The sequence below is a fragment of the Dendrobium catenatum genome, unplaced genomic scaffold, assembly GCF_001605985.2.
Source record: "Dendrobium catenatum unplaced genomic scaffold, ASM160598v2 fragScaff_scaffold_851, whole genome shotgun sequence".
In the NCBI taxonomy this organism is placed as follows: Eukaryota; Viridiplantae; Streptophyta; class Magnoliopsida; order Asparagales; family Orchidaceae; genus Dendrobium; species Dendrobium catenatum.
This window is the reverse complement of record NW_021319313.1, coordinates 144,440-164,712: the sequence shown is the minus strand read 5'-3', so window position 1 is coordinate 164,712 and position 20,273 is coordinate 144,440. Positions and strand designations below refer to the sequence as shown.

The 20,273-nt window shown below is 35.3% G+C and overlaps 2 protein-coding genes across 2 annotated transcripts in view; one reads left to right on the top strand and one right to left on the bottom strand.

Moving 5' to 3' along the window:
- Window positions 1-964: 964 nt before the first annotated feature.
- On the bottom strand, window positions 965-7,930 carry LOC110101345 (oil body-associated protein 1A). The gene is made up of 2 exons (XM_020829206.2): window positions 7,237-7,930; window positions 965-1,342 (listed from the first exon to the last, which is right to left on the bottom strand). Exons 1-2 carry the CDS (start codon window positions 7,772-7,774, stop codon window positions 1,194-1,196), a joined length of 687 nt encoding a protein of 228 aa, XP_020684865.1. The 5' UTR covers window positions 7,775-7,930; the 3' UTR covers window positions 965-1,193.
- A 4,394-nt stretch (window positions 7,931-12,324) lies between these two features.
- The window catches only part of LOC110101346, a 67,141-nt gene continuing 59,192 nt past the window's right edge, over window positions 12,325-20,273 (top strand). Inside the window, exons 1-3 of the mRNA XM_020829208.1 lie at window positions 12,325-13,099; window positions 13,271-14,515; window positions 15,680-16,071. Coding sequence (XP_020684867.1) covers window positions 12,325-13,099; window positions 13,271-14,515; window positions 15,680-16,071 — 2,412 coding nt within the window. The remainder of the gene's footprint in view (window positions 13,100-13,270; window positions 14,516-15,679; window positions 16,072-20,273) is intronic.

Genomic DNA, 20,273 nt, shown 5'->3' with positions numbered 1-20,273 from the left:
TCAAAAAAATGTAAATCTACATTTGCCCAAAAGAATCCTAGCAAAAATTAAGTTCTTTCCACAAATCAAAAAATTCCTCAAGCTTTCACAATAAAATACCACTTTGCACACACAAAACCTAAATCTAAGCACTAAAGGAACCCTAAACTTCCAACATAAGTCATTTAAATGAAAATAACCACTAAAGGAAAGAAATTTAACACAAAAAATTCCAAAAAAAACTTTTAAAACTACCTTACCTCACGGATTTGCCCAGATTTGCCGAGAGACTCCGAGACTTGAGGAAGAAACAAACTCTTTTAGGGCAAGAAAAGGAGTCTTCGCGGGTGTATAAAGTGAAGAGTAAGTCGCCCGTTTAACGGGCGACTTTGGCGAGTTTAAAATTTTTTTTTTTCGTTGGTTAATCTCTTAATTATAATTAATATGATGCTTAGTTTAAAAAATTGCCCTCAAATTTATAATATCAAGCCTTTTATAATTTGATTGTTTATAAATGAGATAGCTTAATTGTACTCAAAATTGATATATTTAACCTTTAATTTTTTTTTAAATTCAAATATATTTACTTGCTAACTTAAACCAATATTAAATAAATCAATTTCGAGTTAATCCTTGAATGCATTATTCATTTACTAAGCTCTACCTGATCTTCGGTAAGGAATTCCATGAATCCGACATAAAAGAAAAATATGGCAAGCTTTGCCAAAGTTTCAGAAAAAGAGAGATTATTCTGTGTCTAGATCGGACGCAGAACGTCGTCCGGAGACCATTCAGAATGCATCATATCAACAATACTAAGCCGCGGTGCGGAGCAAGTGGGGATGTGGTCATGTAGCGCATTCTACTTGGTTTCCCGACGCGGTGTTCGGCGTCCGCACAAAATAATTTCTCCAAGAAAAGCCTACTCCAATTTTACATCCGCTGACGCACATGCCTTCATTCAAAACTTTGCTGATGCATAAGGAGCACCAAAACCAAATAAGCCCAATTGATAATCATTTTCATAGTTGCAACAATTGAACAAAGGAAACATTCCAAATGCTGAAAACCTGAACAGGACTTTTATTCAAACAACATAGTTTGAAAGCATTCACTGTCAAGCACTTTTAAAGCAGAATAAGAGACAACCCAAGCATATAAGAGCGATGACACGCCTTTTACACGGTTACTTAATCAGAAAAAGACACAGAAGCTTAAGGAGGGGTATTCACCTCCCTCAGTTCCATCTTCCATCTCTTCCCTGCTCCATTAGCCAAAGGATGGATTCCATGATCCGGTCCACTCATATAAGCCCTGCTCTCCCTCTCCTTCTCAAATGAGACGCCATATTTCTTTTCAACATCTTAAAGAACCACATGAGTCGTTAGGGAAGTAAGAAAGAATTCAAAAACATGGCAAACAGAAGGGTAAGCAATAAGCATGAGAGCTCTTTGCGTCTTGAGAGAGTAACGCAAAATAGAAAAGAAACATGAAAACAAGAAATCTACAAATCTAAAATACCATAAAACTCCGAAGAATAAAAAATCCAAAAGTCAAATGTCGCCAAAGTCAACAAATCAAAAAAGCCCTAAATATGCTTCTTGATATTTTATTTAGAGGATTTGGATCACTTCAGGAAATGCTACCACCTAAGAGAATAAAAAATGAAGCATAACACTGTGTAACATGACTTATTACAGACTATCATGAACACGTGACTTAGCTAATTACTTCTGCATAGATGTCTGTATATTTCAGTCTTTGGAAATGAATCGTTTGTGCAAGTCTTTATGTGCGCAAGCATTGATCTAGTCCTCGAGTCCCGTAATCAGGCAAGTCAGTGAAGAGGACTCCTCTGGTCATTGTGACGAGTCCATTGGGACAGGATTCTGAAATCTAGAAGCAATAGGGTGAGTCCTCTTAGGTGGAAGAGGCCGCAAGCTAAGATGCTCATATTTGAGAAATCGTAGTTATAGCCTTTGAAATATGCGCTTCCTATAGGTGGATTGGAGTTGTCTAAGATGGTCGAAGAGCCTTGACAGTGCAAAATGATTATGGATGAACAGTTCCTATTGAGGTGAGGGGAGTTTAAGACTCAAATAGGCCTGAGCAAGTCCACTTGGGAGACCTATTGGATGTGAAGAATCCTTGGTCTTTTCATCGCAAGCAATTCTTCACATCATTTCCACATTGGGAGATTAATCGCGACTCTATAGGATGATTCCTACCACCTTGTTGGTCAACTAGCTTTTTTTGTGTCAAGTGCTTCTCCAAAGAGGTGGAATCAATTAGGGAAAATGTTCTAACAAAAACTATTAGATACTTGTGAAGTATCTACATGCGCATGTACAACCATACATTTAATTCCAACATGTTTCATTTGACCCTTTGAAAAGTGAGTTAAAAAAATGATATGTGAATTAAATATGAGTATTTATTGCAATCAGCACATGGTAAAGGAGTGAAAGTGAAATTTAGTGTTATATTTATTGCAACCTCCGGAATTGTGCATATTCCTCATTATGGCCTTGATTTGACCCCATGTAGTGTCTTTAACTTTAAGTATCTATGTGAGGGGTGCAATGCTACTATAACTCTTCTCGAATTGCCTTTCAATTATGTCTGACTCATTTTTAATGACAGACTTAGACCCATTTAAGTTATCCAACTCGAGCCTTGTGATTCTAAAGAAGGCGATCTGTGAAAAAATAAATTGAAAGAGGGTCTAGAGAAAAAAATAAACTTCAATAATAAGAAAGAGTCACTGGACATAAAGGAGAGAGAGCTAGTCGGACCAGGACTGAGTGAACAGATGGTGCCTTTGAAGGAGGAGGTTAAGAAAGTAGAGATGAGCAGGGCAGCACCATCTAGAGGGAGTCCAAGGAAAGTGCTCCTTTGATCTAGTTTGAACAACATTCTATTGACTTTAAGGCAATTAAGGAGATCCCCCACTAAGCGAATAGCTTTAGGCATGACCACTCAAGTGGTGGCCATTGTTGAGATGGAACGTACTCTCAGGTGAACTAGCCCTTTGACAACCAAGATTAAGGGTAAGGAGAAATACTGCAAAATTTTTTTGTGAACAATGCTTGGGGTTAAAGCATCGTCAACAACTAGCGAGCCAAGAGTGTACTTGTCATTGAGCAAGGTTTTGGGTCACCTACTGAGTGAGTTTGAAGCATTGGCTTTGACACAGTGGCCTTTCGGATTATACATGAATATGACTATTCTACATGATGGGCTACTAGCAGTCCCTTTTATGTTTTTTACAGCAAAAATCTTCTACTATTATTCCTTCATTATTTATCGTAGGAGCATCTTCCCAAACAATCAGTAATGCAAAGCATCAAGTGTGTTCACTAATGGAGGTCTAGGCTATGGTGAAGGCCATGAAGATCCCAAAGGATGATGATGTTGGAGTGCTGGTGGCACCTTCAACTCAAGAACCTTGAGCAAGTCGAGGCGACTACAAGAATCCCTATTTTCTAAGTCTCAATTGAAGATGGGATCAATGTCCAAGGATCACTTTGGAGGGCCTTGTCGAGCGTGTTAGTTTAATGGAAAAGATTCTCAATGTTCAGAGCATCCTTAGTGTAGTTGGGACCTCTCATAGGCCAATTAGTGGAGACGTCATGATCCCCCACTGCCGGGAGATGGATGTGCTTCAAGTAGAGATGGTGACTACTCATCATCTTGTGGAGATGTCAAGTTCAACCCAGTTTATCATAGGAGGAAAATTTCACCTGTAATACCAAATAAATAAGTGGATGGTAGCTCACGAGTTAGTGTTAGATCTGATTTGTAAAATTTTTTGTTTGGACGAGTAGGTTTGTCCACTTTTCTTTTTCTTTCTTCTTTAGTGATGTTTATGCAATGTAAAAAATTTTGAAGTAATTAAGTTAAGTTTCTTTGTGTATCTTTCTAGTGAGTCTATGTTTTTGCTCTTTCCTTTACCTTCTTTATTTTGTTGTGGCGCCTCCTTTGCATCATGTATACTGTACACCTTATTATTTTCTCAAAGTCCAAATAAATGATTTAGATTTTGTTTAGCTCTTTGATGTTGCGAGTTAGGAATAACTCAAGATATGATGAGTTGAGCGTGATTTTAGATTTGAAGAGTTAGCAGCGACTATTAACAAGAAGTGAGGCGAGTCAAGCCTAACTCCTTGCGACCCAAAATGGGGTTGACTGTACATTTTTTCTAGGTTTGGGTGATTTCTCAAGTTCTTTAAGATGATGACCTTGCATGATGGAGAATAAGGAGATGGGAGAGAGCAGCCATTACCTTGGCTTCGTTCGGTATTTAACGACACAAGAATGGTACGATCCCACGGAAGTTCCGCAGGAATCGCGGAGAAGCGATGCTAGCGGCGTCGAACAGTCAGGTAACGAGATTTCTTGCGGGATTTCGGGCAGATATCGCGAAGGATTTCGTGGATTCACCGGTCTTTCTCTCTTTCTCCTTTGGTTTCTTATACAGAGGTCAACAAATCTTTTGATAATAATGAAGATACGGGCACAATCTAAATGATCAATGGTAGACGTGAATAAGAGATTAAAACTTAAACCATTACCTCCCCTACAAATATCGTCTTGTTTGAATACGTGGTGTACAACCGTCTACTTTGTTTAGTGTTTATGGTCTTCAATTAACGTTTATGTTTAACGAGTTAGATAGTTATCTTTATAATTCTTTTAAGGAACTTGCTAGTCCTTTCTAACAACTATTTTAAATTATTCACTATTCTTCCTCCATTTTATAAGCATCCTCCAAGACCAACAAACCAACAAACCATCAACCAAAATCTTACATCCACCGTAGTCCACTCCTTGAAGGTCTTGACCAAATTAAGGAGAGTTGAACTTAGAATTCTTTCATACACTTCAACACCCCCTTAAACTCCATCAAACATTGTCATTTACTCCATATCACTAGTTAGCATCCTAACCCAGCCATAAACTCCATGCTTTTATACCAAGTAAAACTATTTTTCTAAAAGTGATCCTCCAAATCAATTGAAATAAACCCAAGTTGAACTACTCAAAATCCAATCAATCTAACCTGAATCTAAATAACAATTGGCCTAATTTACAGATTTCAGGCCAATCTAAACCCGGCTCAAAATTAATTTGGAGAACTCAAAACTAAAATCTTCAAATCAGATTTGAATCGAGTAAAATTTATTGACATCTCTCTCTCTCTCTCTCTCTCTCTCTCTCTTCTCTATATATATATAATATATATATATATATATATATATATATATATATATATATATCCAATACGGGTTAGTTTTTAAGGATTACGACCATGTTGTAAATAATAACATAATTTCATAAACATTGATATTTAAGTTTAGATGCTACCTATAAATTTGTAGATATATAGATGTGGGCTATCAGTCAAATAATAAAAAACTGAAAAAAAATCTCATAATAATCTACAAATAAGAAAATATTGAGCCAAACACATTACATATATTATACAAAACAATTGTTTGAGTAAACTTGTTTCTTTTTATGGAATGGTAACAAATTTTCTAACTCGAACAATCACTTTGGTTGACCGTTGGGCCAAATGCAGATTATAAATGTTATTACTATTTACATAAAATTGAAGCAAAATAACGCCCACGAAATCCAACTTGAAATGCTTCTAAACCAAGAGGAGAAGCCAAATCCCAATATGAAATGCAGCAATGATCCTAAACCGGATTTGAGAAGGTTTATGCAGAATTTGAGCGATTTATGCTAAATCTTGCCTAATGGGATTTGAGAAGCTGATAAATCTCAAGGTGGAATAAATTCAAAATCTCTCTTTTTTGCATAAATTTTAGATAAACTAAGGCTTCGTTTGGGATGGCTTTCTTTTTGCTACTTAAAGCAACTTTTTAGTAAATTTTTTTTAATTTTTTCTATTAAAAAACTTCTTTGAGAAGCAGCATAGAACCATATTCTTTGAGAAGCAGCATGGAACAGAAAAGTGTTAATTATATTATTTTAAATTATAATTTATTCATAATAATTAAAAGGGGGATTTACATTCATACCACTTTATTTCACACTATTTACATATCTAATACCTAAAATATTAATATTACATGCCTACCATCCATAGTACAAATTTGAATGCATAGAATAAAATATTAATGTTTATAGGATGGTATATTTGGTATGAATGAATTATAAGAGTGATATATTTGATATTAAAGTTTTATATGGGTGGTACGAAAATAATATTAATGTTTTGGGTGTTAGATATGTAAATAATATGAAATAAAGTGGCATGTATGTAAATTTCTCTAATTAAAATTATAATTAATAATTAACTCATATTTAAAATATAAATTAAATTAAAAAAACTAAATTAAAGTTTAATTTGAATTTATAATCAACTAATCATCTTAAATTCTGATTTACATTGGTAAATAATTTCAGAGTATTTATCACGATTTTACTACTTTTGTATCAAACAAATTTCTGTATTTAAGAAAATCGGATTGCTAGGATTTAACATAAGGGGCTGTTTGGTATCGGATTTGGCATAAAATTTAAGCTGGATTTAACAAAAAACCAGCCAAACGGTTTCCTGCGCACTTGTAAACCCTGCGATGACATAAATCCTGAATTTATGGATTTACGGCATAAATCCGTATAAATCTGAGTAAATCCAAATCAAATTCTTCGGCAGATTTGAGGTATTTACCAACTATGAGATTTATGACTCGCGCGGCATCCTTATCGTGGAGAAAGATGGTTACCTTCGCAACGAGCGATATCCCGTAGTGTCTTTCGATCCGACGTCGGAGGAGGAGACGACAAAGCTTCTATAGCGACTCTTTCAACACTACTTCACACTATGCAGGCGAGGCCGAAGCAGCAACGATATATCAACTTCTCTATCATGTTGAAGTAAACTATCATGTAGTAGTCTATCGCCGTCTAAATTTATAACTAGCTTATTGATATAATTTAGTATTATTACTTCATATTTAAATCTCTAACTGTTTTGAATTCTGGAATTTGTTGCCAAAAAGCTTCTCATAATTTAACAAGATTTAACATTTGTCATACCGAACAGTTTTTAGGATTTAAAAGTCTCAGGATATACTAAATCCAGATTTACAAGATTTATTAAATCCCACTAAATTAAATCCAATCTAATACCAAACAGACCCTAAATACTACTTGAGTTAAATCCTGCTTCTTGCCAAACAGGCGCTAAAACCCCAAAAAAACCAAGCGAATCAACAATACCTTGGGCGAGATCCTTATGCAGCTGACCGTCTCCAGTAAGTGCCATCATGAGATTAGGTATTCCCAAAGGAAGTTCATCACCACGATCAACTTGCCAAAAATGGAAGGTCTTCCCATAGGTCTTGGCAACCTTCTCGAGATCCCGACGCTCGACGATCCCAGGGACGCCGGGGAGGAATAATAATCCACTCTTTACCTCATACTCATGCGAATGCCAAAGCGGCTTCTCCTCATCGGGGAGGTTGAGAAAGATAGGCTCGGCGATGATATACTCGACGCCGATTAGGCGTGCGCCGGGTTCCGGCGAGTCAAAGATGAGACATTGGCGGACGTCTTCGTTGACGTGAGAGCAGAAGTGGTGGGCTTCGACTTGGCGGGTCATGTCGTCGGCGTATAGGTGGACAGCACAGAGGTGTTGGTGGATGCGGGAGATGGGAGCAAAGGATTGTATTGCTCCAGTTAAGTTCTCGATGAGGGTAGTAGACAGTGGGGTTGGATCGCCGAGAACGCCGCCGGCAGAGGCGGCAGGGGCTGACATTGACGGGTGTTTGATTGAAGCTTGTGGTGAGATTGATCCTTATTTTGATGGGTGCAGCTGGTTTACTTTGAGTGTCGTTTATGGGCCGAGTCGGAGGCATGCAGGGGCACGCGTGTCGGGTGCCTGGGCTAGCAGGCTCGGAGTACGTGGATGGCGATTGAACTATCAAGCTGCATCAAAATATGGGTATAGTAATATTATAAAAATGAAATATTGTTCAAACAAATATAAAATCTTTTTTTTTTTTCCCTTCTTAAAACATAATCATTTACTGTAAAAAAAAAAAAAAACTAAAAATTGAATCATAATCATATATCTATGCCATCCTCACTCCAACATTGCTAATATAAATCTCAAGACTACATCTAAATCCATCCTTTCTTTCCAACTTATTTCTATATCATGCTCAACGAGAATCCAAACGCCATTTTTTATTCGAAATATGAACTATCAAATCGTAAAATATGAAGGGAAATAAGTTTTGAATTTTAAGGAAAAAAAAAGGTTTTGAATTTTAAGATTAGACTTTATTTAGGACGTTTCTTTTACTACTGCTATAAACAATTTTTTAGAAAAATATATTAACCCGCAGTAAGAAAGCCATTCTACACAAAGCCTTATTTAGGATGATTATTATTTTTTATAAATATAATTGAAAATTGTTGTGCGCAAAATAATTTTTGAAAACTGTAATTTTCTAAGACAATTTTCTTGAAAGCAATGAGAAAATACTAACCAAATAGAATTATAGTTGGGTCTAAAGAGTAAAGTAGTAAAAAAAAATATAAAACAAACTCTTAATCACATATTAACCTCTTAGAGTACTTTTTTCATAGGAACAAAATGTATTGTTACAATAACCTATCAAATTGTTCGAATCATCAAAATAATTTTTTTTTTAAATCTCATTTATCTCTAGTAAGTTCTATGTTCTTGATTTACTAAGAATCTATTTAGAATGGTACAACTTTTTATAAAAGTGGTGACAAAACTATTGTGAGAAAAATAACTTTTTTAAAGTAGTCTTAAAAATTAGCTTATTAGCATAGAAATTTCTTAAAAAAAAACAAAAAATCAATAGCCAAATAGAATTGCGATTGCAAAATAGTAAGAAACCCAAATAGGCCCTAAATTCGTGTTGTTTAGCATATCTCAGAATTTTGGGGAACAAAGAGATTTTGTAAACCTATTGTTGCATTTACCTGTGGTTTCCTATCACAACATTCTTGCTTCTTTTATGTTTAGATTTTCAAATTGGAGTGGATGGGGGAGAAATGATGGTTTCAAAATTATTAATATGATGTAGTTAATGCCTTTACTACCAAGTTCCGATAACAACTTCTACATATCTTTTCATCTCGTGTTTTTGTACACTCATGAATACCTATGCAGGACCTATTTGTAGTTATCTTGCAAATTATGTTCAAGTCGAGCAATATGAGGATGCAATCCACTCTCGGAACATCTCATTTGATGGACTTGCCAAGGAGCTGGAAGGAGCTTAACACTAAAGCAAGGAAGACCAGGACTTGTCACGTCCTCCAAGTAGTTGCCAAACCTAGGGAAAAGGCGACCTTAGAAGTTCTTCTACTAGTTAGGCAAATCTTTATCCATCTAACCTAGAACTAAGACCTTCATACTCAATAAGAAAAAGAGTTATTGACACACATGGCCCCTTAGATGTTACTCTCTCTTCAAATTCAACAGGGTGACCCAAATTATACCACCATCTTTCATCAACATGGATGGATAACACTCACCCTCTTCCATCTCGACAGGGTGACTACAAATCATCATCCGTGCCTCCTCTTGTATTCGACTTGCTTGCTATTACCACAGATTGATGAGGCAGTTATGTACAATGTTATAAATTTTCTATCCTTCCAAACCCTATAAAAGGGGGAGGGTGGTAGTGGAAAAGGATTGAGATTCTAAAAAAATATTCATATTAGGATTCAAATTCTAATAAAATATTGAGATTAGGATTTAGATTCCCTTTTCTAGATTCCTTTCCAAACTCAAACTCTTTAATCAGAAGAACATATCATTTCGTTAGCTTTTCATACAAAGAGTGGGAAAGAAATATAAAGATTTATAATCTTTGAAATTTTACCTATGCTTTTGCATTATTCTTATCTGATATAGTTTGAGCTCCCTAGTCACGAGCTATTATTTTCACATTGTTCTTCTATTAATGTCTTTGGTAATAAGGATCTTATCTAAATCATATTCATCTTCTTTCATCTTTTCCTATACTTAACCTTCATGACATTCTCTCCAATGGCTCTTAATTGACATTTGATGCAAGTACAACCCGATATTATCCACCAAACAAAATAGGATTCAACATCCTCTAAGGTGTGGTGATTATGGAATCAATGTTGAAGGTAAGAAAACCATTATGTTCTGGCCAGTCTAAGCCCTAGAGAATATAATGAATCCTAAATACACAACACCATAATGATGGGAGCAGCACGTTAGAGAGAGAAACAGCAGTTTTTTCAAATTTTCGATTTCGCGGTTTTACCGCTATCCACATCGCCGGAAGTTGGCGATGACGGTGGATGGCCGCCGACCTCCTGTCGGTGGACTTAACATTTCAGGAGGCTCGAATGGACTTTTGGGAAAGAAGGAAGAACAGAGTCGGTCGTTTCAGCAATCTAAAACGATCAAGGTTCTTCTAGGAAGGGTGCTAACCCGTTGGTGATCAGAGAAGTTACAGATGGTCCGGTTAAGAAGGTGATTAAATTTGTAGAAGGAAAAGGTAAAAGCATCTTAGATAACTCTGATTGCAATTCTCTGGTAATTGAGAAGAACCGTTCAAGTTCTAAACCAAATGACGCTGAAGCTTCCTCCTCAGATTTTAAAATTTTTGTTAAAAAATTTGGATATTCAAATGCAATCTCTGACCCTTGGCCAGCGATAAATGCGAATACCTCCAATGAAGTTAACGAAAATTCTAATTCTGTGGATAAGCTACATTCGGTTCCTTGTTCTGATCATTTTATCAATCCTAACTTGCAATCAGAAAATAGAAGACTTTCTTCCATTGACAATTCTAACAAGGAAGGTGATACAGGTCCGAAAACTTTTTCTGGAAATGCTTGGATTAAACCTCAACATATTAAGCTTAATTATAAGATGGATTCTACTCCGTTATCTGAAGATGGAATTACAGTTTTAATGGATTCTAATTCAGAAAAAGCTAATTCGCAAGTCCTAAGAATCTCTCTGGTTATCAAAGTGTTGGGTAGTAACATCCCATTCCCAGTTTGCAGTAGAGAACTGAGGAAACAATGGTCTAGATATGGAAATTTTCATCTTACAACTCTGGGGCTTGATTGGATTCTCTATTCCTTCACCAAGGAGGAAGCAGTGGAAGAAATACTAGAAGGAGGACCATGGTATATAGGAGGCAATATTATTGGGTTGGACAAATGGTCACCCAACTTTTCACCTGAAACTCTTAAAGGACTTACAGCTCCTATTTGGATTCGTCTGCCTTGCCTTCACTTACATTGCTGGGATGAGGAAAATATTTGTAGAATTGCTTCCAAAATAGGCTCCCCAATTTACCTGGATGGTAATTCATTTAAATGGGGAAAAAGGGAGTACGCACGGGTCTGTGTTCGATTAAATTTGGATGAAAAATTTCCTAAAGGAGTTTGGATAGAAGGGTTGCATGGAAGATCATTCCAAAAAGTTGAATATGAAAGAATCTCTTCACTATGCTATCATTGTGGTAAATTGGGACATACAAAGAGCCACTGTTCTTTACTTATCAATTCTTCTTCAGTAACAGCTCCTGAGGTTATTAAGAAGAAAGTAAATTCAGCAGAAGAAATAGATAAAGACTATGTTCAAGATGAATTGGGACCATGGATTCAAGTCAAATTCCAAAAAAACAGGCAGTCGGGATCTGCTTATTTAAAGCAGAAATCAGATTATTTGAAGACATCAAGTAACAAGCAAAAAACTGTTAGGCAAGTCTATGTGCCACTCCAAGCTAATCTGGACAGAGAAGAGGGAGAAATCATTGAACCAATGCAGTTGCAAATTCCGGGTAATAAGGCCTTAAACTCTAAGGTGGATAGCTTGATTCCAGATGTGATTATGAATAATAGTTTCAGTGCTTTAGAAGAAGAAGTTCTGGATCATATGGAAGAAGGCTCAAAAGGCTTAAACCACTCATCGGATAAAGTTGCTTCTAAATCCTTGTTAGAACCAATTAAAAACTGTTCTTCTGCAGCAGTAGAGGGAAAAGATATTAACATTGAAGATAAAAATGTTAATATTAGGAGCATCATTGAGGCTGATTGTATGGAAAAGGCAAATTCTCATTCAGAAGATATCAAGGGGGTGGGTTGTTTGCGAACTCTTGTAAATCCTGAGGGATTACCTACGAACTCAAGCATACCCTTTCAAAAATCTGACTTCAAACTTCAAAAGGACCTGAAATCCTTGGGAAAGGATAACATTATCCCTAATGGTAGGAAAGGAGGAGGATCCACTAAAGGTAAGAAAGGGAGCAATCCCATTTCTTATCAATCATGACTTCCATAATGTTTTGGAATTGTAGGGGGGAAAGGAAGAAAGAGGCCTCCCGCTATTTGAAGGAATGCATTAAAGATTTTGATTTGATCTTTGTTGGATTATCTGAAACTAAGATATCCCTTTTTGATAGAAAAGACTGTGACAAGTTTATAGGAAAGCTTTGGGATTTTTACTGTTATCCGGCTGAAGGTATTTCAGGTGGACTCATTGTTTGTTGGAGAAAGGTTCTTGCCACTTTTTCCATCTTGGTGGCTTCTCCTCAAACAATTATTGGGGAATTGTACATTGCAAACAAGGGAAAATGGATTATTGCTTCTGTATATGGAAACAATGATTTATACAAGAGGAAGAACCTATGGAACACGCTTGAAGGCATATCCAACCCAGTTTTTCCAATTATCATTGGAGGTGATTTCAACTGCATTCTATCTCAGAAGGACAAACTAGGAGGGAAAAGATTCAAATACACTCAAGGAGTCCAAGACTTCAACAATTTCATTAGTTCATGCGATCTTCATGAACTAAAGTTTATTGGTCCAAGGTACACTTGGTGCAACAACAAGACAGGGGGAGCTAGAATCATGGAAAGATTAGATAAATGCTTCTTGACTTCGGCTGCTTTGCTTTCTATTATAAATCCAGTGGTTAAACATCTTCATAGAATAGCGTCTAATCATTGCCCCATTCTTGTAAACTTGTTTAATCCAGCTATTCGTAGAAAAAGGTTCATCAAGTATGAAGAAGTTTGGTCCTCTTATGCCGCTTCTACAGGTATTGTTAAAAACTCTTGGAAAAAAAATATGGTTGGTGATCCAGCTTCTGCTTTAAATAAAAAGTTTAAGAGAGTTTTGAAAGCTCTTTACCACTGGAGTAAAAACAAACACCAAGACCTGTTTGAATTGTAGTAAAGGCTGAAAAAAGATATCTCTGAATTGCAATTAGAAGAAGCAGATGCAGGGGGGTTGACTGAATACAAATTACAATTGCTGAGATCCAAAGTTCTACTGTTGAACATAACATTATCACGTTTGAACACCTGGTGGAAGCAGAGAGCAAAAACAAAATGGCTGAGAGACGGTGATTCAAACACCAAATGTTTTCACGCCTATGCTACGGGAAGGAGGTGTTCTAACTGGATTAATCAAATCAAAGGAGGTAATGGCGAAATAACTTCTGATCTATCAGAAGTGGAAGATATCTTTTTCAGCTTTTTCAAAAACAAATGGAGAGAAAAAGATTGCTGTCTTTCTGGTTGGCCGAAACCATTCAATGTACTTAATGAATTAGACAAGGAAGTCCTATTGAAAGATTTTAAAAAAGAAGAGCTTGATGAGGTGGTTAAACATCTAGAAACAAGTATTTCTCCTGGTATAGATGGGATTTCTTACTCCTTCATCAAAACCTTTTGGTCCATCATTAGCAATGATGTATGGAAGGCTATTATATCTTTCTTTGAACTAGGAATCATGTGTCCTAGTTGGAAGGAGAACTTGATAACATTAATCCCAAAAACAGGAAATTCGATGCTCCCTTCTAATTTCAGACCTATTAGTCTGTGTCTTTCAATTTACAAATTGATAGCCAAGATGTTATTAAACAAAATGTTATTCATCATCCCAAAACTCGTTTCAGAAGAACAAGCTGCTTTTATCAAAGGCAGATCTAGCTCTGAACACATTCTGTTAGCTCAAGAAGTTTGCAACAAATTTAGATTTTCCAAAGCTAAAAAAGGGCTAATGGCTATCAAAATTGACATGGAACCAGCTTATGATAGTATGAGTTGGTCTACTCTCACTCAAGTCTTGAAGAATTTGGGGTTCCCAGATAAGTTTGCTAATTTCCTCATCCAATGTGTTTCAAATACTAAATTCTCTATTATTATTAATGGAAATTATTCGGATTGGATTGAAGCCAAAAGGGGATTTAGGCAAGGTTGTCCTCTTTCTCCCTTTCTCTTCATTTTATGCTCTCAGCTTCTCTCAGATGAGGTTAAGCGAAATGGAAAAGAATTGGGAATTAGGATAGCTCCTAATGTTGAGAATATTTCTCATCTTCTTTATGCTGATGACATAGTTTTCTTCTTGAAAGCGAATGGGAGTTGTGTGAAGAAAGCAAAGGAAATTTTAAATCGGTACTGTAAATGGACTGGGCAAAGAATCAATATCCAAAAATCTTCCATTCTCTTTGGTAAGTCGGTTAAGAGAAAAAGGAAGAAAAGATTGTCCAAAATCCTGAAATTTAAAGTGGTTCAAGAACTGAAATATATTGGGATTAATATTATGCTAAGGAGGTCGACTAGGATGGATTTCTCTCATCTTTTAAACAAAGCTAACGAGTATATGAATGTTTGGGGTAACAAATACATTTCTTTAGCAGGGAAGATTCTTCTAGTCAAATCTATTCTGTCCTCCTTTCCAATCTACCACATTACTCACTCTTTAGTTCCTTTGAGTTTACTCAAAGAACTTGATAAAATGTGTAGAGATTTTATTTGGAATAAACAGGATGGTAGTAAAGGTCTTCACTATATTTCTTGGGAGGTTCTATGTAAGCCTCTTAATTTGGGTGGTCAAGGCATTCAATCTTTGATTTCTAAAGTTAAACCTTTAAGAGCAAAGTTCGCTTGGAAACTAATTTCAGGAGACTCATCTATTCTTTACAGTATTCTAGCTGCCAAGTAGGGTACTTTACCTTAGAGCTTTCAACTTAAAGCTCAAAGTTCTCCTACGATAAAAATTATCGTTAGTGGATCTCAAGCTCTTCAAGATGTATTGAGATGGAAAGTCTATAAGGGAAACAACATCAACATAATTCAAGATGTTTGGATTTATGACAAACCAATTTTAAGATAGCCCACTTTTATAGAAGACTTGGGACAGCATATCCAGCATCTGGATTTCTTCATACAGGAAGGAAATAAAGGCAGAGAGGATTTCTTCGGGCCTGATTTGATTGATATTATTAAAAATATCAAAATTTATCCTGATTCTATCCAAGATCAACCGGAGCTTAAATTTAGATTCTCAGGTAAATCAATTTCTTCATTAATTACTGAATGTTCTGGAGCAAATAAAGATGAAGATCTTACATGGAAATGGAGGAAAAAACTGCTGTTGAATCCACGTGTAAATATTTTCTGGTGGAGGCTTAGTTTAAATGCTATTCCTTCTTATAGTTTCCTTAAATCCAGAAATCTTTCAAGATTAATAGAATGTCCAAGAGGATGTAAAACTGAGGAGAACAACTTGCACATAGCGATCAAATGCCAAAAATTGAATCAGATTTTCTATATCTTAAGAAAATGGGGAATAGCTGTTCCTGTTTTTAATTCCATGGAAGATTGCTTTGTAGCTTTATCCTTAATGGCTGGTAATGATCCTTTTACTGGTAACATTTACTGTTCAGTGGTTTATTTAAATTGGATTAATAGGAATAAAGTGACTCATAAAAGTAATGAAGACTGCTCCTCTTTCATAGCTGCCAATGCTTTCAGTATGGCTTTAGCTTCCTTAAAAAATAATTCGGTTTACTGGGAAACTAACCAGCTTTCACAGCTATTAAGCCATTGGTTTCCTCCTCCAACCGAATGGGTTAAATTGAATATAGATGCTGCTGTTAAAAGTAACTATGATGCTGGAATAGGCGGAGTTCTACATGATCATAAAGGCAGATTTCTTTGTGCTTTTGGTATCAAACATAAGCATTGGGATTCAACCCAAATGGAAATGAAAGCCATCTTATCAGTAAAGGATTTTATGCTTCAAGAGAGATATGATTTCAAAGGAATCATAATAGAAGGTGACAATAAAAATATTATAGATTTTTTCAATAAAATCTATAATAAGCAAGCAGGATTTGAAGAAGATCTCGACAACTTGGACTTCTCATTTATTTACGAATTCAATCAGGTTTTCTTCAACTTTGTCAATAGAAATAACAATAAATTAGATGATTACTGTGCTAATTATGCTTGCTCCTTAGACATTTTTTTGGGATAGTCTCATTTGTAATAATGTTCCTCCTAGATTTTCCTTGTTACTCAAGTAGGACAGTGATTGTGGAACAATCACTTAGTTTCTTTTGTATTTCTTTTTAATAAAATTTTGCTATATGCATTCCCTAAAAAAAAAGCTATGGGGGAGCACCTCTTGAAGACCATTCAAGATGCTTTTGTCATGGCTAACCATCTACTTTCAGTAGTTAGTGTGTTCAAAGAAACATCCAAACACAATGCTCACCTAAAGCCTACAGAAGAACATCAAGCTAATCCAATCACCAATACCACTCACCTCTAAGTGAGAGATGAAAACTTCTATCTGATAGCCAAATACACTAAAGAAATCAAATTACACCAACCAATGCTTTTTCCAGACTGATCTTCAAAATAAGAGTGCCCCAACTTCAAGGTACCTCACCTTGAGGCTTACTAAGGCAAAATGGATCCCATAGCTCATGTGGAAAATTTTGATACCATGACTTCCTTCCTGGACATCGCTAACACTCTTTAATGTAATCTCTTTTTCATCGCTTTAAAAGATTTGATGCCAAGGTGGTTCACTCTCATACCCATTATGGTGATCACCTCCTTTGATTTCGAACGAATGTTTGTCGTATAATTGGCTAGTGCCTAGTGACGTTCTAAAAATTCTCAAATCTTTCTAAAAATGAGACAAGAAGTAGGCGAGTCACTAAAGAACTCCATATTGTAAATCCACAAAGAAATGCTCAATGCCAAAGACCTTCAGCCGATAGTCATTTTAGCAGCATTAACTTAGGGGATAAGAGAAGTTACCTTTTGATATACATGAAAGTGCACTTATGCCACTTGAAAGTTTGTTAGGAATATTAAGCCCTTGTGAACTAGCTCGAGGCTAACCAAGAGGGGGGGGGGTGAAGGGGGGGGGGGGGGGGGGGGGGAATTGGTGTTTTAAAAAATCTTTAAACAAATTTTCAAACACAACCAAACAATCACCACAGAAATTAAAGTGCAGAAATTAAATGCAAAAAATATAATAAGAAAGAATACACCAGATTTTATAGTGGCTCGGTCAACTTGACATACGTCCACTCCCCAGAGCCTCTCATCTGGGTATTTCACTAAATACAGTGTCTCTTCTTTTACCCCCACGTGGAGAAACACGTACAAAAACTCATTTCCATCAACCCTAGTGAGGGAAACAACACAACTCCTTTTGTTTTATCCTCAAGCAGGCAGAGAATCAAACTCCTTTTTCTTTCTCCTGAAGTAGGAAGAGAATCTCGATCAGTTGCTAAAGTAGACCTCTCTCGAACTTCCAAGGAACTAGGGAAGACGACCAGAGAAGATGACTCAGATTCTTGCTTAGATCAACCTTTGTGAAACCCCTCATAAACTCCCCCTTATATGATCCTCTCTCTCTCTCTCTCTCTCTCTCTCTCTCTATTGCTCTCCCTCTCCTTTTGGCTCTCTCAAGTCATGATAACAACAAAAGATTTTCTCTTGAGAAAATAAGATATCTTAAATAAAAGGGCTTCAAATTTTCCCTAATCAGCAACTAATCATCAAAGATTATCTAAGATGATTGACCGATCATCCTGTACGATCAGTTCAAATTTAGCTCAATCAGTCAAGACGATTTGGGAGAGTCTGGATGATGAGAAGGTTCATTTTTTCTGATTGTCCAGGTCGATAAGATATCATCATGTATGATTAGTTCAAGTCATTAAATATCATCAAGACGATTACCCTGGATGGATGTCTAGACGATGGAAAAAAAATTAGATCATCCAGGACAATCTCACAATCGTTCAGGTCGATTAGTACAAAATGACAAATATCATCCAGAACATCGCCCTAGATTCATGTCTGGACGATGAAAAAATAACTGATCGTCTAGGCCAATTTTAGATCATCTTGGATGATTAGTTTAATTTAGTACATCGTCCAGAGCATCATTCTGGTCATCCAGCTAGAACCTAAGGTTTCTTTAACTAATCATCCTAGATGATCCTGTGATCATCTAGGATGATATGATTGAGAAATTAAACCTTAATTGATTTCTTTAATTACCAAATTAATTTAGGCATAATTATACTACATCATCCAAGATGATGTCCTGGACGATGTCAAAAAATAAAGCATGCCTAAAGAGATCTAGCAGCCGATTCTTTCTGATTTGAGCCTATTATCCTAGATGATGCTAATATCGACCAGGATAATTTACTTAATTGCGACTTCCTTAACTAGTATGCTCTAATTAGGGTTTTCATTTTTAACTGATTATCTAGGATGATTTGGGATCGTCCCAAACGATGTGATCAAAAATAAAAAAACTCTAAAAACAGTCAGAATTTTTCTCCCAAGTGTATTTGTGCAAGGTTACTTAGCATTATAACCCATATTGTTTACAATTGACTCAAGAAAGGGTAAAATTAACTTAACAATAGTTTACAAATAGACTCAGTCATAGTCTATCCAATCTTGAGCTAGCTTAAGTTGCACTTAACCTTGTGAACTTGAACTATTAGTAGGCAAGGCAGTCGTAAAGAAACAAAAGTAACATAAATATTTGCTATCATTAAAATTATAATTCATGAATCCAGATTCGTAACAATATCTTCATTTTTTATGATGACAAACAATCAAAACTAAATAAAATATAAATATAAGTAAAATAGTACAATGAAACAACTCAATAAAACAGTATGATGAAACAACTCAAACACTACCCACTACTCCCCCTTTTGATATCATAAAAAGGAGGAGAAAATCAAAAAAGAAAAGCAGAATAAAAGATGAAAAAGAGGAACGAAAGTATGATCAAAGCACAAATATGATAAATTCTCTATGTCATTGAATTAAAAAATTATAAGAACAATGAGTTAACATCATTGAAATTAAAAAAAATGATAGAATAGTCGATCCTGTTAGCCCTAACTTGGACTTCTCTCAGGGCAAATCATCTTTTAAAAACAAAAGACCTAACTAAAAAAAAAAACCAATTGGATAAGAAAAACAGATTCGTTCATAACTTAGTTCCAGAAAAATATCTTATAGAATAATATACCAAAGTAATTTGTCACAATCACAAAATTTAAATTTAAGCCTTTGAAAGTATCAACTGACACATGAATTCTTCTCAGATTTAAAGGTTTGAAAGAGAAGAAAATTTGCCTTTTGTGGGCTCATTTTATGCCTCTTATAAATTGATTAGTGTACTTTATACATCTTTTAATTTTTGATACACTTTGTGTATCTTTCATTTTTTTATGGTCATTGCGAATCTTTTTAGTTTTTTTTCTTTGGGGGGCTCATTTTATGCCCTTTCTTTTTTGCAAGCTATATCCCTTTTCAAAAATCTTAAATACTATCAGTTGTGAGTATATCTTCCAGATATTAGAGAAGAAAAATTCACTATCTAGTATAAGGAAGAATAAACCATAAAACAGAATCAAAATCATATAATAAATACAATGACAATATTACAAAAAAATTGAAAGTAATATAAAGACTTTGAACATTATATATATAAGATAGATTACTGTAGCAATATAGAAAAGATCTCAATAATAAAGCACAGTTATTAATTTGAGATAAGTTTTTATTTAGATAAGAAAATTACACCGCTAAAAGAGGTCAGATGAAGAAAAATAATCAACAGTCTTTCTCCCTTTAACTGATTAAGAGATGTCAAATATTGACTACAATTTTTCAAAAACAAAAATAAAGCATAAAATATCATTTTAGCAGTGGTCACAAAGAAAAAAAGAAAAGCTAAAATAATATAAAAAAAAAATAATACAAAAGTGAAATAAACAAATGAGTAGAAAAATAACAATAAGCAACAAAACATAAATATCAGAATTCAGTAAACATCAAGTTCATGCATTTATGTCAATCACACATAATCTGGTCCTTAAGATACTGAAAGTGTCAAAAGTCAGTGATTTAGTAATGATGTCAGCC

Excerpts from the sequence above, each read along its gene's own strand:
- LOC110101345 (XM_020829206.2), bottom strand. The coding sequence starts at position 7,774 with ATGTCAGCCCCTGCCGCCTCTGCCGGCGGCGTTCTCGGCGATCCAACC. Across the intron at positions 1,343-7,236 it reads GCATAAGGATCTCGCCCAAG|ATGTTGAAAAGAAATATGGC; the intron begins GTATTGTTGATT and ends TGGTTCTTTAAG.